This window comes from Callospermophilus lateralis, chromosome 3, assembly GCF_048772815.1.
Source record: "Callospermophilus lateralis isolate mCalLat2 chromosome 3, mCalLat2.hap1, whole genome shotgun sequence".
NCBI classification, from domain to species: domain Eukaryota; kingdom Metazoa; phylum Chordata; class Mammalia; order Rodentia; family Sciuridae; genus Callospermophilus; species Callospermophilus lateralis.
Genome location: NC_135307.1, coordinates 146,107,064 through 146,119,225, shown reverse-complemented (window position 1 = coordinate 146,119,225; position 12,162 = coordinate 146,107,064). Strand labels below are relative to the sequence as shown.

General features: G+C 35.5%; 1 protein-coding gene across 2 annotated transcripts in view; it reads right to left on the bottom strand.

Annotated features, from left to right (window-relative positions):
- The window catches only part of Asb7 (ankyrin repeat and SOCS box containing 7), a 39,828-nt gene that overhangs the window by 12,592 nt on the left and 15,074 nt on the right, over positions 1-12,162 (bottom strand). For both annotated transcript variants that reach the window (XM_076848852.2, XM_076848854.2), the window contains one exon: positions 2,707-3,312. In XM_076848852.2, the coding sequence (XP_076704967.1) occupies positions 2,707-3,312 (606 nt within the window). The remainder of the gene's footprint in view (positions 1-2,706; positions 3,313-12,162) is intronic.

Genomic DNA, 12,162 nt, shown 5'->3' with positions numbered 1-12,162 from the left:
AGATTTCTGGGGCCTCTTCCAATTTGAATAAGCTGCTTCTAGTCAAAATGGTGCAATAAACAATTAAGATGGCCCTGAAGGAATTAGACACTCTTGCATCCACTCATTTCCCGGCTACTCAGGAGGCCAAGGTAGGAGGATGTTTTGAGCCCAGAAGTTCGGGGCCAGCTTGGCAGCCTAGTGAGATTCCATCTCAAAAAAAGAAAAAGGGAAAAAAAAAATAATAGAAAAGATGGCCTTGGAGAAAGACCACCAAGTGGTATCTCTGCTCTCCTTTTACCTGGGGAGTTTGAGTTCTCAGATTAGAAGCCAACAGCTTGGTGAACAGAGCTCTGGTGCTCAGTGGCATTAGGGCTCAAGCAGCTCACAGATTTGACTTGTGCCCTTTGAACTACCTAACCTTCTTTCCTTCTAGTTTCCAAGAGAGGAAACCCTCAGTGGAGGGCTCTAAAGAGCAGCAGCTACAGTGGCTCCTTCTAGCACCTATAATTTACTGGCAAAATCTATTAGAGCCAAGGAATGCATGGGTGAAGCAGGAACATCAAATCTGCTTTGGGCAGAAACACCACTAGAGAGTCAAAAAGAATGATTTAGGTGGAGGCACTAGAACACAAAGGAAGACTGCAGCCTTAAAAAGACAGATGGTCCTACACTTCTGGAAAGTATCCCAAGTTTACTCAGTCCCTGCCTCTTTGTGTGCTCAGCCAGTCAATCCACCCAGCATTTACTGAGGACGCAGTAGGTGCAAGTTCCTGTTGATGCTTATTGTTGCCCTTCATATTAAGTACATGCTCAGCAGGAGCCACCTGGCTGCATGACTCCACGCACAGATTCTACAGGGCTGAAAACAGGCAGCTGGGCTAGAATAAGAATCTATCCTTGCTGTTTATCTACCCTCACTTTATTACAGTCTATTTTGAAAAATGCTTATACAGCATTTAAAATGTGTCAGGCACTCTTTTAGGTACATTATAAATATTAATTTATTTAATCTTCATAACAAGCCTGTAGCATAGATATTATCATCACCTTTATTTTGAGATAAGGACACTGAGGCACAGAGAGGTTAGATAATCCTGCCTAAGGTCACAGCTGAAGTGTAGAATTAGAATTGGAACTCAGCAGCCTATCTCTAGTGTATGCCTCTGCTGAGCAAAATAATAACAAAAGGGGCTCGGACATTTAGTGAGTAAGTATCAGGCATTTTTGAGGGCAGCCATACTACTTTAACCAAGATTCTTCAGTGCAGAAGTTAAAAGGATATAAAGACAAAAAGATGAAAGGTAACCAATGATAAAAAGATACAAGGTACCAGTGGCTGCAGCACCACATACACATCTTCATTCTTTGGCTACTTCTGTGTGCCTCAAAAGCTTTCTGCAAGGGAACATATGCCAGATAGCCCATACCTCTCCAAGGCCAGGCTGAATGGTGCAGACCAACAGGGAGTCATCAGTGCATGACCATTTAAATTTATCCTAATGACAAGTAAATAAAATTTAAAAATTAGTCCCCTTAGTGGCATTAGCTGCATAACAAGTGCTCAACAGTCACAGGGAGGCCAATGGGTACCATAATGGACAGCACTGAGAGAACATTTCTATTATTACAGAAAGTTCTCCTGGCTGCACTGAGTTAGACCTGTGATTTCTTTTTAAGCTTTAGTCTGAATATATTTAATCATAATAAGTTAATCTTCTTCCCCACTAGAAATAAACAAAATTATATTTCATTTCTTAAAAGCAAATTTTTACTCTCAAATTCAGTTTCAAGAGTTGGAGTGGATTGTTTATAAGCAAGTCAAGTGAAATTTCTTACCCATGTACCTAGGATGTTAATGTCTTTCTATAATCATGAGTGAAAGTTCAAAATCAGTGAGGTAAAAGGCATTCATTAGAAAGTACAGCAGGCAGCAAAATCAATTTTGTTTATAGACTTAACTTCATGTGTTGGATGTTAATCTTGGGGACGTGTACTTGACTGGTCACAAGGAAGCTGGACAAGAGAAGGAATCGAAGTCTACACAAACTAACAGTCCCTCAGAAAACAACTCAGATGCATATGCTACTACATAAAGTAGATATTTACAAATGCTTAAAAAAAAGCCATACATAAACAAGTCAGACTAATGGAAGCTGTGTGTCTCAGGGACAATAGTGCCTAATTTCCCACTGATAGTTTTTTCCTACAACAATTTCTAGTATCCTTAGCCTCCATTATGAGGGGACTTAAATAAATAATACTGCCATTCCATTTCATGTGGGTTCACTTGAATAGAAAAGCCACAATTAAAACATGAATAACTTAACAATAAATCACAAATTCTACAACACTCCCATAACTAAGGAATCTAAAATCCAAATTCTCCATTTTCCCAATCTGAAAACTACAGAATTCTAGAAAGACGATCCCTTTGACTATAGGAACTAGCTTGTTCTAACACAGATCTTTATTTTGAAAATTCTCCTCCCTGTTCTTTCCTCCATTTCTTTTCCCATCCTTACTATCTATCCTGTTATTTTTATTAACACAAGTGAACTCAGAACTTTAAAAATTTTTTGGATGAATGAGGCGTTATTTAGCAAGCAGGGCTTATAGGAACGATTAATGTCTAGTTATTTAATGTTATAAAAACACCTTGAGCTTCTCAAGAGATGCAAATTGTTTTAAAAGATGCAATAATATAGTAATAATTATATTACATACTTGTGACTTCTTGTAAGAAATCCAAACACGGTCGACTACTTCCCGAAATACTTATTGAAACAGCCAGTGGGGTCTGACCTTCATAGTTCCTTGTGTTTGTGTCTGCTCCATAGTTATATAACATCCGTGCACACAGCACATCATCCCGAAGGGCAGACAAGTGTAAAGGAGTCTGTCCATCTTCTAAACGCCCCAAGTTTGTGTCTGCCCCTCTCTGAAGGAACATTCGGCAATAAGAGTGATTACTTTTGATCACAGCATATCGCAACAGGAATCCATTCTGAATGTCGATGTTGGCATTGTGGTCCAGGAGGATTTTTACACAGCTTGACCTCTCACGGATGATGGCGAGCTGAAGCGGTGTTGTACCTTTATCGCTGAGTGGGTCGACCTCAGCCTTGAACTCCAGAAGGAGTCGGACAAATGAGTCCCTACCATAGTGAGCGGCCACATGGAGGGGAGTCCAACCATCATTGCTTTTTGCATTAATAATGTCACTCCTGTATTCCGATTCTAACATCAAGCGTGCAATCCGGGCCCGGCCGTGCATGGCTGCATAATGAAGAGCAGTGAAGCCTCCAATTAAGTCTTTAACTGTGGGATCAGCTAGAGTTAAAACCAAAATGAAAACGTTAGCAGAGTCTAAGACAAAACAATGTACTCTCCCATGGCACAGCACTCCAATTCTAGTCAATTCTCGTACAAAATGTGAAGGGATCAAACATTACAAAGAACATCAAGTACTTTCTCCCCTCAGTTTAACTGAAGTCTACTTTCCACGAAAAACAAATTTTAGTAGAAAGTTATCAAGCCTGAGCTAGTGGAAGGAAAAACACATACAAAATGTTTATGCTGATAGATACTAAAAACAGAGTTCAGACCACCATATCCCCTCTTTGCTAATTTAACCAACTCCTTTGGCTACCTTACACCCCCATCTCTGCAGTCTCCCTTTTCTCGTTTGTTCTGAATGTTTCATTTTCTCTTGCACTTCTTCTTGGTCCTAAGAGAAGCATGTGCAGCAACATCTGCTGCTCTGAATTATGGATAATACTCTGGTCTGGCAGACTGTGTTGTTTAAGGGCATATTTGATAAAAAAAATAAAATATAATATAAAAACAGTTTTTTTGTGGTCTGTAAAAATTCTAAAGCATGCAAGATGTTAAAGTGATCTTGATAAATCATGTTTCCATAAAATAAAATATGTCTCTGAATTCTTAGTTTTACATGGTCTTAGGAATTCATAAGAATTAAGTACATAGTATGTGAAAAATGGGGAGAAACTCAAGCACTATATAAACACTATGTGCTAAAACAGTTTTAAAAACCTCTCCTTAATTGACTGATTTCTGGGGAGAAAAGGTACCAGAATTCATCTGCTATATGACTTTTGAGTCACTTCTGTCACTTGCCCCAGTGTTTTCATTAAGGCAAAGGTCAGTTCTCTGTAGCTTGAATTCCTCTGGCATTCCTGCACAGTGGGCAGGGCAGGTTCAAGATCTGCTTCCTCTAACTCATATAGGCTACTTCCTGGAAGCCAGCAGTTCATTGTAGGATATAAACTGGCCAAACGTAATTACTAGGATTAAATGGGTTTCTTATAAAAGTCATCTTGAATTTTCAGTTTGTTGATAATAAAAAAAAAAACAATAGTGATTTTCACACATACATACACAAAATGTCTCTAAAGTTATGTGATTAAACATTATGTTGTTTAGTAAAATGTAAAATTTAGTTCTAGAATATATTACAATGGATGGATTCTGTTAGAAAAATCTTAAGGCAGAAAATTATATGTTAAAATATGAACAATACTATGGAGAGTGACATTTTCCATTAAGAAGGATTTGCTAAAAAAAATCTATGAAAAGTAATGCTTTTTAGGTAAACCAGATCATTTGAATTCCTAAAAACACTTAATCTAACGTGACAGTATACAATGGTAATGTCATTTTAATCAGTTTAGAGAAAATAAGTGTATCATATCTATGTTGGTTTTACCTAAAAGAAAAACATACAGCATCTATTTACTCTCCCTTCAAAAAGGCAGGCAAGAACATTTTAGCAAAGCATTTTGCTGCCATCTACTGGTTATAGTGTGAACATAAACTATTAAGTTTTATTTTGACAGATGATGCTGAGCAAATCTGTTTCACATAACTTTGCTCATCTTAAATAAACTTAAAAAGCAAAGACAGGTATGACATCCAAAAGATTCCCTCCTATTCAAATGTTGGAAGCAATCTTGCCAAAATGTCATTTTCAATCTATACCTGGCCAGGCAACTGTTTCCTGACCTCTTCATCTGTGAGTAAAATCAAGAATACCTTCTTTCACTTCTCCCACCTTTCATCCACCAGGGGAGCCTTCAAAGGTGTCAGTCAACATCCTTATTTTCATCCGATACTCATTCTAAATTAAAACTGTGTTACATGAAATTGTACTTGCATCTTTGATTTCCACTTCAGGTTTGCTTTTTTGTACTGGGGATTGAACCCTCTGGGGTGCTTTACTACTGAGCTACATCCCCCAATCCTTTTTGATTATTTATTTTGAGACAGGGTCTCCCTAAGTTGCCGAGGATCATGCTCAATTGCAGAAACTGGCCTTGAACTTGCGATCCTCCTACCTCAGCCTCCTGAGTTGCTAGGACTGCAGACATACCCCCAAGCCTGGTGAGGTCTTTTTTAGGCACTATTCACATGTTGGTGCTATGCTGGGCTAAGAAAAAAACAGATAAACACATGCAACAAAGATCTGCTTAGTCTCATTAATAAAAAAACAAAAACAAAACAACATCAAAAAAAGCAATCAATGAATTAATGGACTACACCCTAGGAATATGTCACTGAAAGAAGCAATGGAGGTAACAATGAATAAAATTTGTACAGTTACTGTTCACAAGACATTAACAACCAAATCAGAGATCATGAGGCAAACGAAAATGCAAACAAAATTTAATTTCTGGATTAGTATTTGCCAATGCAATAAGATAAGAAAAAGATATCCCATTTAATGGCAATAGAAACTATAGAACAGTTAAACAGATATTCACTAGAAAATATGTAAGGCTCATGCAAAGTACACCACACTACTTCATCTACGTTTGCTCAAACATCCCTTGATAAAAAAAGAAGCCTTCCCTGAACACTTTGTCTAAACTAGCAATTCCACCAAACCTATTCATCTATTCCTTTAGCAAACATTTTTTTTTTCTTCTCCAGATAGGACCTACTTTAAACAAGCTACAGCATAATCTCAATAAGCCCATTTAAATCTATTGAAATTTTTTAATATATATAAATAAAAACAAGGAAACATTCCTATGATGAATTCAGTTTCTTCCTAAGAACTTTGAAGTAAAATTCACTCATTTTAAGTATAGAGATTGATGAGCTATGACAATTACATACAGTCACATAAACAGAAACACAGTTAAAATATAGAACATTTCCATCACCTCAGAAAGTTCTTTCATGTGTCAGTCAACTCCCTGCCCAAACTCTGGCAAACCATTGATGAGGAAAAAAGGAAGTTTTGCCTTTCCTGATATTTCACATAAAAGGAATCATATGTAAACTTTGTTTGATTTATTTCACCTGGCATAATATCTTGAAATTTATCAACATTGTTGAATCAACAGTCCATTCCTTGTATTGCTGAAGAGTATTTCTATAATATGGATATGCATTTTTTTATCCATTTGTAAGCAGGTGGACATGAGTTATTATCAATGTGAAGCTATTTGAATGATGCTACTGTGTACATTCATGGTAAGTGTGTATGTGCATATGTTTTCACTTCTAGGTGAGAACAGATGGGTTACATGTTCAATGCACATTAATTTTATAAGAAATCACCAACTGTTAGTTTCTAAATGGCTATACAGTTTTGCACTTGCAACAGCAATATGTGAGAGCCCCAGTTCCATATCCTGGTATCATCAGTTTTATGTATGAGTTTTAAATCATGGCTTATTTTGCTTTAAATTTACATTTCCCTGATAACTAGTGACACTGGGCCTCCTTGTACACTTCCTTTTGTGAATTCTTTTTTCACATCATTTAGCCATTTTTATTGGGATGCCTTATTATTGTGTTGTAAAAAATCTTTATATATTCTACATATATGATCTTTGTGAGATGTTTTATAAATATTTTCTTCCAGTCTACCTTTTCTTTCTTTGCCTATCTTTTCATTCTTTGTACTATGATTTGAAGAGTAAACATTTAAAATTTTTATTTAGTCCAATATTTCTTTTGTGTGTCCTGTTAAAGAAAGCTTTGCCCAATACAATGTCACAAGACATTCTGTTTTCCATGGAGTTAATCTAAACAAACTTGCTTATGCACGGATGTGGCATGGTGGGTTCCAGCATTGAATGTATCCACAGGGCACTAATAATTTTTTTTTAAAACTAAATGAATTGAAGAGAAATTGATGGAGTAGAGGAAGGGGAGTGAGGGCAGGGAGGGAGCAAGTGCTGGGGACTGAATTGGAGTGGGTCATGTTTCATGATTTTGTGATTTCGTGGCGTGTATCCTGGTATTGTATGTAACTAAAATGAATACATTTTAAGAAAAGATATTCTCTTTTCCTGTAGAAATTCTGAACTTCTAAATTTCTTATGTTTAGGTCAATGATCTACTACTTGTTAACTGTTTTTTTTTTGTTGTTGTTGTTGTTTGTTTGTTTGTTTTTTTGGTACTGGGGATTGAATTCAGGATCACTTGACCACTAAGCCACATTCCCAGCCCTATTTTCTATTTTATTTAGAGACAGGGTCTCACTGGTTGCTTAGTGCCTCCCAGTTGCTGAGGCTGGCTTTGAACTCTTGATCCTCCTGTCTCAGCCTCCAGAGCCATTGGGATTACAGGAGTATGCCACCAAGCCTGACTAAGACTATACCTCTTCACAATGATTTCCCCTGGCACCGTCAATGAAAATCAATATACCATAAAAGTGTAGGTCTATTTCTGAACTCCGTTTTATTCTATGATCTAAAAGTCTTTCCATACACAAATACCAGACTGTTTTAACTACTGTAACTTTACAGTAAGTTTTGATAGCAGGTAAGTACTTCAATCTTCTTTCAAATAATTTGGCTAATATATTTTAGAATCAACTTACCAATTTCTTCAAATAAGCCTGCTGAAATTTTGATTGGAAGGAACTCCAATGAATCTAAAAGTGGCAATATCCTCAAAATGATATAAACAATATGTTTTTCCCAAACCAGGCAAATGGAATATTTCTCCATTTATGTAAGTCTTCTTTAATTTCCCTCAGGAATATTTCAGTGCATGGGTTATATATTTTAAAATTTATCCTACAAATTTAAATTTTTCTTGCTATATATACTCATTCTTTAAATGTTAATTGCTCAGAGAGAAAAGTTAAACTGAGTTTTATATTGGCCTATAAATTCACTTCTTAGTTCTAGTACATTTTTGTAGATTTCTCATAATTTTCTGCATGCAAATTATGTTCTCTGTAAATAGACTATTAAACTTTTTCCTTTTCAATTTATTGTTCTTTTATTCCAATGGCTAGAACCCACAATAGAATATTGAATAAAAATGGTAAAAGTATATACCCTCGCCTTGTTTCTGATCTTAGAGTAAAAATATTCAGTAGTTCATCCCTGAGTAGAACACAAATTGTAGGTTTTCACAGACATAATTATGTTAAGTTGCCTTCTTTTGTCTGCTTAAGTCTTTATCAGGAATGAGAATTTTAATATTATCACACACATTTTCTGCATCTTTTAACATGTTCATTTTTAAAAATCTTTTATTCTCTTAATATAGTAAATTAGTCACCCTATTGACTTCCACACATTAAACAAACCTTGAATTTCTGACATAAGTAGTACTTATTAAATGTATTGATAAATTTGCCACTATTTTGTCAGTGATTTTAAAAAGTGTTTGTTTAATCCCCAATACTATCAAAAAAGAGACAGAGACAGAGACAGAAAAGGAGGAGGAAGAGGGGCGGGAGAGGAGGAGATGGAGGGGGAGGAAGAGGGGGCGGGGGAGGAAAGAAAACCTTTAAAAAAAAAAAAAAAGTAGAGGCCAATAAAAATCATGGCACCTCTTTTTAAATTTTGAAACCAGGACCTCACAATGCTGGACAAGTGCTCTACCGCTGAGCTACATCCCCAGCTCAAGGATTTTTCTATCTGTACTCATGAAGGATATAGTTTTCTTTTCTTTATTGTCTTTGGCAATGCAAGTCTACATATGAAGTTAGGAAGTGTTTTCTCTTCTGCTTTCTCAAAAGGTCTATATATGATTATTTGTTCCTTTAATAGTAAAACAACACAACAGAGACAGTAGCTGGGCCTAATGTTTTCTTTGAGAAAGTTTTAACTATGAACTAAATTTCTTAAATTGACGTACAGCTATTAAATCGTTCTATTTTTTATTTGGGTCAGTTTTAACGATTTATGTCCTTCAAAGAACTTGTCCATTTCTTCTAAATGGCAAAAAGATGCTCATCATATTCCTTACCTTTTTGATACCTATAGGATCTGTAGTAACATCTCTTTCTCCATTCCTGAAATCAGTTATGTTTTTTTCTCTTGCTTTCTTTGGTCTAGCTAAATAGTTACCAATTTTATTGATCTTTTCAAAGAACCAATTTTTGTGTTTTAGTTCTCATCAATTTCCTCTAGTATTTGCTCAGTTTCAATTATGCTGATTTCTGTTTTTGTATTCATTATTTTAGTCCTATTTTAACTTGGGCTTTAATTTTAATAGTCTATCAAAACTACTTTAATATACTCACCTTTTCTTTCCCCTTTTCTATGCTCTTAATGTCAAACATATTATATTTTCATATAAGTCCAATAGTTTAACAAAATTGTTTTATGATATTGTTCTTTCAAAAATGAAATGAGCAAAAAGCATATTTATACTATTTATGATAGAACTATTCAAAGGTAAAAACAGTATTCCCTAATGACTATTTAATGTAATAACAGACTTTCAGCTTTTCTTCTCCTACTTTAAAAAAAATGATATTCAATCATAATCACATTCTAATTACTTAACCCTTTCCCTGTGTGTGGGCTCTAAGAATGCCTCTGTTTTTAAAATTATATGTAATAGGGGTAGCATTTTTATAGAGAAAATATCTCTTGCTTTTAAGACTATGTACTTGGGATAAATTAAGAAAATTTAGTTATTAATTTAATTGAATTTAAATTATTAGAATGTACGTACATTTATTGGGCAAAAGCATCTACCAGTCTTAAGGTTATAAACATATTATTCAGTTGCTTTTCAAAAGTCATCTCACAATTTCCCACCATGTTTTGGCATTATCATTTGGGCAAAATGTTTCATTTCTGAAAATCTAAAAAAAGTTCTTATAACTTCTGTGGAAGTCTTTGATTACTACTCCCTCATCTCACTTATTTTCATGTATTCCACACCAGTAGAGTTTTATTTAGTTTATTTTATTTGGTACCAGGGATTAAACTCAGAGGTGCTTTACTAGTGAGCCACATCCCCAGCTCCCCAAGCTTTTCTTTTTTTCCTTTCTTTTTTTTTTTTTTTTCTATTTTGAGACAGGGTCTCACTAAGTTGCTGAGGTGGCTTTGAACTCGTGATCCTTCTGTCTCAGCCTCCCCAGCTATTGGGATTTCAGGTGTGCACCACTGTGCATGGCTTACTTACTTTGTTGAGAGAGGACCTAAGATGTTTTTCTCAGGTTCCTCTGAGGATTTGCTCTATACACGTAACTTCTAAAGTTTTAGTCTAATGCCCTCCAGGCCAATTTGCAAAAGCACTCAATCTAAAGATGAATAAGTACACTAAGTTATGGTCTCTTCATTTCCTCTTTTGAAATGTTCAACACTGTCTTAGAATTTTTAGAAAGATTCAAAATTTGAAACTGAAGATAATAACAATGGATTTTTAATAATTCCTACCTTTGTAATATTCTCTTCTCTTACAATTCCAATAGGACACTAGATCATTAGCACAGAAAGGCTGCCACGATCTGTACAGAGGTATTACTTTATGCATTCTATTTGTATTGAAAATTTATAAAACCCTAGTTTTTATCATTTTGAAACAACATGTTTAAAAGTAAGGCAATAAAGTACCACTTACCTGTGCAGGCCAAAGTTTTTTTTTTTTTTTTTTTTACTTATGCTAACACAGGAGCCCCTAGTCACCTGTGCTTATGGAGCAGTTAAAAACATGGCCAATAAGACTAAGGAGCTGAATTCATTTAACTGAAATTTAAATAGTTTACCTGCAATGGATAACACAGGTTTAGAATGAACTAGAGAGTCTCATTTTCCCCCTTTTGGAATATTGATATTATTAGTTATCTAGCTCAAATCTGCTTTTTTTTTTTTTTTTTTTAACAAAACTGGATTTCTCCCATAGTAGAAATATAGCTGCTCCTCAGCAAGACTACTCCGATGGTCCTACCACTTATACTCACTCTCAGTCATGGGAAGCCTCTTAGCTCTGAGCTTTGCTAGCTCTGTGCAATCACTCATGCATGAGTGGTTTTACTATGCAGGTGTATAGACTTAAAATTGGGAAAATCTGATCTTTTAATATAGTTCAAAAAATGTGTAGTTTTACAAGTGGCTTATATTAAACATCTATCTCCTGCTTCTTAAATTCCATCTACCTTACTTTCTCCTGCTTGTTTGTGAATCTTCAACATTTCAATAAATAGCAACTCTTTCTTCCAGAGTCTCAAACCAAAAACCTTCATTCATTTGTGATTTCTTTCACTCCCACCTCATATCCCACTTCCTTAGGCCTTAGGTCTTGGGCCCTTCAATACAGTTACAAACTATAATCAGAGAATTTCTAGAACACAAATCTGCCTTTCCCATTCCTCTCCATTAAATATTTTGATAGACCAGAATGTCCCTAGAATAAATTATTGAATATGCTCCAAAAATAATCAACTTTTTTTAGTTCCTAGTATCAAACATGTTCCTTCTCTTTTCAACCTTCTCACTCACTGTCCCTTGTGTTTGGCTTAATTCCACACCCCGTTCTTTCAGCACCCACACTCTTGTCTGACACGCCTTTCAAGATCTTTGTTCAAACTCTGCTTTCTCTAGAAATCCTTCCTTGCCACCCCAACCATAATCCTAGCAGACAGAGGATCTTATAGCCACAGCACTTAACTCACTTTGTTGGAAATACCACATTTTCTTCCAAGCAGTAGTCATGGTTAGAAAAATGGTTTGATTCCCAGATCCAATGTTAATGATGTGAATGATCTTAGGCAAATTATCTACTCTACTGTGGCTACTTTTTCATTGTGAAAATCAATAACACTACCTTCACAGTTGTGAAGACTTTGGCATATATTAAATGCTCAGTAAATATTGGCTATAAATCTACCCACTTGTTAAAATGCTAGAAGGCTAGCACCATGTTTATTTCTGTGTCTTGTTGCCTAATACAGGG